Below are 6475 nucleotides of genomic sequence, written 5' to 3'. Positions count from 1 at the left end.
TAGCGAGCGATATTATAATATAACTTTTATGTATTTTCTAGTCAGGCAATGCCGGGAAGCTGTTGCTACTATCTTTGTATATTACTATTTAAATAAGATAAAAGAAAATTTATTTCATTGTTATAAGAATTAAGTCTCTGTTAAACTACTCAAATAGACACATTGAAATGACAACAAAATTTAAATAATTGAAAGAAAGCTAGTTTATTACTTTATAGGACTTCGAAGCAATGCTTAACTAAATCAAGTAGGGTATCTACCAATGCGTGTACTATAATTCTATTCCCAGCAATCCTTAATTATAACCAAAAACGAGCTTTTTCGATAACTCCCTTACTTAATGTCCTAATTAGCAGTTGTTTAAATCAATACGTCTTAATTTAGTTCAACACATAATATAGTAATTCTTCTTGAATTAACGATTTATATCAGTCATAGGGCAATAATGTAATTGTCACTCTAGGTGTAATCTTCTTACTAGCCGTTAACAAGATTGCTGTTTCAAACAAATTATTAAATTTCTTTAATGGACTTACATTGTTTATAATAAAAATTTAAATTCTACATCCATTATAATTCTCTACAACTATTTATTTGGCGTCCAGTAAAGAGTTACATAAAATTAATTAGAAATAATATCCCTCACAAAACAAAAAAATTAAGAGTAAAACTGTAATTGTATCATTACACTCATTATGACAAAGTCCTACGGCATATTCCTATGTAATTACTATGAAACCGTTTAAAACAATTTGATATAGTGACTGAATTTCTCATTAATGCTGAAAGTATTTATTATAGTTATTGATGTGCAGTTCCGTAAGATCTGATAATAGTCCTTGTTTTACTATCTACATAAAGAAAATAAAATCTTCCAAATGAGATCCTGTTCCTGTTCCTAATTTTCAATCGAGCCTTAAGGTTTACCATGGTACCAGAAATAATTACAGGCATAGAGAGAATAATATCATACTCTATCGAATTAATTAGCTGGCGCTACATGAATGGTAGGTTGAAGTCGACCGTAGCATTGCGATTTACAAGTTAAAGCTTGTCTTAATGTTGAATTCATGAAGAAATAAATAATTGGATTTAGTAAACAAGATAAATATAAGGCAATAAAACAAATTTGTAAAATTTGAGCCTGAGGTCGAGATAGACTAAGCATGTAATTAAATGCGCTTTTACCCGATAGAGCTATAATAATATAAATTATGAATAAAGGGCCAGCTAACAAAAAAAATATTACGGTCACGATAGACAACGTTTTGATGAGTTTAATATGATGTTTTCTAATCAATTCAAAAGCTGATGAATTCCTTTGTTTACTGATTCCTTTTGCTAGTACAACAATTATTTTAGTATACATGATGATAACTGTAATCGCCGGTATCATGTAAGCTACAATAAAAAGAATGATAAAATAAGTTCCGTTAAATGTTCTACTTATATTCTTGATATCGCATATTGGCGATGATGGAAAAACTGTCATTAAAACTCCGAATGGTAATGCTACAATAGCAGCAATCAGCCAGATTAATCCAACAAGGATATTTAATTTCTTGTTAGAATTAAAAAGTGTTCGTCGGCGACTTTTCGTTGTTAAAATAAGAGTTCGATCAATACTGATAGCGCTTAAGGTCAATGTCGATGTAATCACACCACATATATTTGTAAAGCCAATTAATTTGCAAGCTATAGTTGCGGATATTACTGAAATAGCCATACTAGACATAATTGCATTTATTATTGTTGACGCTAATCCGGTGACGAGAATTATACAATCTGATATAGCCATATTAACGACTAAACAAAATGTTGGTGTATGAAGCCTTTTTGTTTTGGCAGTAGCCCAACAAATTAATCCATTTGTAATAAGCCCAAACAAAGTGAATCCTGATAGAACTATGGGAGGAAAAGATAACGATACAGGGCTACTACTTCCATTACTAAAGGAAGTCGAAAGGTTTGCGGATGCTATTTTGGAATTCGAGACGGTAGATCCTTCCATATTTCTCTATAACCTATAATACTTGCAGCGTAATACATAAAGCAGGTAAATCATAAATTAATTTATGTCAGCCGAACTTCAACCTATCATTTATTTAAAGAGGCGTGGGCAAGGCAAATAATAAAATGCAAAATTATGAAATAATTAAATGAAAAAATAAATAAATAACTGGAGAATTTACTGCGCTGTGCTACACTTGCTGTTGCTTATTCACTCATTTGTTCTCATTATTTAGCGCTTTTCTATACCACATTAAACTAATGCAAATTAAAATCATGGTTCAATATAATCATAAAATATTTTAATAGGTATGATACAGCTTTTTTTATCTGTAAAATTACTGTATGATTAATTAACTTGCTTTTAATATTACTTAGGCTTTAAAATTGCCATTTAGCTCTGCCTCATCATGATTTTTAAATCTGTTATCTACGCTAATTTATCAGTATAGTTGATTTAATGTGATTATAATAATATATATTAAAAAAGACCATTTTAATCTAAATAAGATTGGTTTACTTCGTAAGTATAGTAATTAGAGCTAGTTTTACCTTATTATTAATTTATGGAATAAATAATAATTTTCAAAATTAGTACAACTATTTTACGTTTCTGTGTAATGCTTGGGTCTTACAACCCCTTAGGCTCGCAATCGTCTAGCTTAAAATCTGAGTTGATACAATGGAGAAAATCTTTAAAGTGACACAAGATTTAGTAAATACCGTGTTTAACCTTAAAAAGTATCGTTTATCAACAGAACCCTGGACAAGAGAAGAATCCTCGTTTCTTCCATCATAATAACTGTCGAAAGTGTATAAGATAAGCCGGAGAATCGAGTTTATCTCAACGATAACAACTCCATATTATCTAATAGTTACAGTAAGACATTACACGAAAACATCACCTTGTATAGCCGTCTACTGCTGCCTTTTACGCAAATACAGTGAGTTGTATAAGTACACCATTTTATTGTCAGCAATCATGTAAATACCTAATAAGCATAGTAGACCATTCTATTTCTTAATGCTACCGTACTTCAATTACTACTGTAATATGCTGAAACTGCTACGTTCTGCGTAATGAAGGGATTTTTATTCTCTGAGGTTCGTATTTCAGCAATACTAAAATTCGAGTTATTAAAATTAAGCAAACCTACATCGTAAGGTATTCGAAATGGTTAGAACGGCAGTTATTTAACTTTAAAAATAACTGTAGTGTGTTTACTATGAATATGACTATCGATAACCAATTTTTTCTTTCCTCCATAAGACTAATTAAAATCGAGTACATTGAACTGAATAATCGGCTTAAACTCTACTACAAAAGTTTCTCTCGGCTTATATAAACTTAATCCAACATTCCCATTTAAAGCTCTATTCAGTATTAAAGAATTATATTAGTATTTTGCTCGTTGACGGAACTTTACTCTAACTGTCTATTAAGATCTTTTACGTTCATGATGCAAATAATACAAGCAAGAGGTTACTTTTTGCCTGCTATCGTCTATAAACATTATATTAAATAAAGCTATGTAGGAATATAGGCAATAGACTACATAAAAGAGCGGTAGGCTGGTAGATCGGTAGACTTGAAGATTCCTAATAATTATATACTGATTTATTTCTTATCTACAGATCAATGCTTATCGATTATGAAATATATGGGGCAAATTTAGATTGATTGTATCATTGTTACAATAGTAACACTAGCAAATATTATATTTTGGAAAGATTTTAAGTTCAAGCCCTAAAGCTTTACATTTATAGTTTTTTGTGACAGTGTTATATACAGTACTAAAGTAGAAATATTTATGTCAGGATAATTTTGCTAGCTTATTTTTATTTATTTAACTTCTAATTTGGATATACTGTCTTTTAATATAGCACTGGCTTTTTATGACATTGACACACATATACATATATTGAAATTAATCGTTATATTAGGGAATGCCAATTATCTACTTACAGTTCGAATTATTGCGATTGTAACTTACTATTAGTAGATTGTAAATTATCGCAGAAATGTTCCGTGATAGGATATATCGTAATCTGACTATTCTGTACTAGTCATTAGATGTCTAAGTACATAATTGCTGTTGTCTGCATTAGGGAGCGGTAGCTAAATTAATGTCTAATTCAGTGAATGATTCCAAAGTTAATCGTACTAACTATGTATCAAGGACTATTGCGGAAGAGTATATAAATGCTGTAAATTGTGTAAAAAAAGTTAGTTCTTAAACTAAGTGTTTAACGTAAAATACGAGACGTCTAAGTCTTTGTGTAGTCTGCTAGTAGAGCAAAAGTGTTCCCAATAGTACAGATATCGTTCCTTGATACATGGTTCAAGGAATTGAATTATTGATCGTACATTACATTATCTTGTTGCAAGCTTTTTGTGATACTTTCACTATAATTATGACAGCTATCAATACTTACTAGCTAAACCCGTAGAAATTAATTGGAATATATTCTAGTTTTAGGTTAATAGACAGTCAGAATTCGGTTTAATAGCGTGGCATACGTAAAATGACATTAATATGATTTGATAATACAATATGAAGTAAATTGAATAATTAAGTAATCACCGTTCTTAAGAATTTTCAGCATGGTAAGGTCTTACTGTAATATATTATTAAATTATCATGCATAAGAAAATATAAGATAACACGCATCGGAAATGGAATGTGGATTGACAAGATCCTCAATTTAAATTTCATAGAATCTTTCAGCATCGTTTTATATTTTAATTAACTTTAAGGATAAGAAAGATAGCAGTACATTAATAAAAACAGTAAATAATTATTTGATTATCAAATAGGAAATATATTCAATAATAATTCACATAGCCATGTAGAATAGCAGGTATGAGTCATTTTCTACTTCAACATCAACAATTCTGATCGAATTAATCTTGGAGTAGTATTGGTAGTACAAAAAAATTAAATTTACTAAATTAAATTGAACTTCCAACAATTGAAGTCCAAATAAAATAAATTAGGGGAACAACACCAGTTTTTTATAACTTTAACAACAATCTTAGCAAAACTTCTTAAAATGAATAATAAAATACGGGCAAAACTGCCCCTGCCCAAACGAAGCAAACTATCAATTAATGAGATAATTCACGATTATCCACGAGTTTTCTTGTCTTCTCTAACTTCAACTCCACTAAATGACTGAACTACGCTATCTTTGATATGCTACGCTGAGCATTTGATGATAGTAGACTATCATTCTAAAGTAATTCAAATTAAACTAGCAATCAAACGCACATGATAAGATAAATTATACCCTAGACTCCCTAAAACTACTAAATTAATATTAAGTATAGTTTAGCTTTAAACTGTACATTTCTTCAGTATACGCAAAAATAAAAGAACAATCTCAGATCAAATGTTTTAGGTTCATAATGTATGAAATTGCAAATTAACAGTAACTTCTACTGTAATTAATGATCAAAATTAGCACACATACTGTGTATTCTATTAACTAAATATATCGCTTGAATTATAAAATCATAATATCTGATTCTTAACAAAAATTATGCTACGGATTATCTTAACTTCTAACCCGAATAAAGCAATCGGGTTTACAGTATACTAAGATACTAAGTAAAATTTGCTATTATAATCAACCAAATAAATAATGTTCATTAAGCTAGAATAATTGCAAGACTTGAATTTGAAGGAAAATTCTAAAAATCAACCTTCATTACATTGGCAAAAGAGTAGATCTAAATGCTTCCGTTTGCAGCAGCAATATTGCATCACTCGATTTGATCTATCTTAAATACTTAATCGATACTTTCGGGTGTAACTAATCAATAAGATTAAGATATTAGATAACTATGTTGATAGATGCCATACGGTTCATCCCGGGGAATATTTTAATACGCCACAGAAATAAGTTAGGAAGAGATCTTACAGGAAATACTGAATAGGATTATACGTAATATTTTAGCTGCAAATGAAAATGACTTAATTTAGTACCAAATAGATAGGAGTTTCTTGGAAATTGTTCCACGTATGCGTAATAAAGAAACTTCAGCTGTTCTTTAAAATTCATAAATTCTACCTTACCTTTTATCATGTTGCCACAAACGAGCTTTGCGGCAAGGTTCACGTAAAACAAGTCTCTAAATTTCTAAAGCTTTAGGGATTCAGTATTACTTGACTACTCATAGGAACTTAAACGCAAAGGCATCTAAGTTACACAACTAGTGGAATGATTTTATTAAATGGTCTTTAGAGCTTAAGTAGTATAGAGAAATTTAAGCGAATTGACTTGATAAAGAATATCAATTTACAACCTATAGTCGAAAACAAATTTGCCATTTCTGTCATGGATAGGACCGTATTAAGTAATGGCATTAGTAATCTAGTTAGAAGAATCTGACTATCTAAATTGGCCATATTAAAGACTAAGCGAAATATTGGTGTGTGAGATTTTTGCCTCTTGAGAATCA

At 30.0% G+C, this 6475-nt stretch overlaps 1 protein-coding gene across 1 annotated transcript; it reads right to left on the bottom strand.

Annotated features, from left to right (window-relative positions):
* Positions 1 to 982: 982 nt before the first annotated feature.
* On the bottom strand, positions 983 to 2011 carry TRIADDRAFT_61884 (uncharacterized protein; the record flags this gene model as incomplete). Its single annotated transcript, XM_002117801.1, has 1 exon — positions 983 to 2011. One exon carries the CDS (start codon positions 2009 to 2011, stop codon positions 983 to 985), a length of 1029 nt encoding a protein of 342 aa, XP_002117837.1.
* Between the last annotated feature and the right edge of the window lie 4464 nt (positions 2012 to 6475).

Source organism: Trichoplax adhaerens, genomic scaffold (genome assembly GCF_000150275.1).
Source record: "Trichoplax adhaerens TRIADscaffold_30 genomic scaffold, whole genome shotgun sequence".
In the NCBI taxonomy this organism is placed as follows: domain Eukaryota; kingdom Metazoa; phylum Placozoa; class Uniplacotomia; order Trichoplacea; family Trichoplacidae; genus Trichoplax; species Trichoplax adhaerens.
This window is presented reverse-complemented; position numbering and strand designations above follow the sequence as displayed.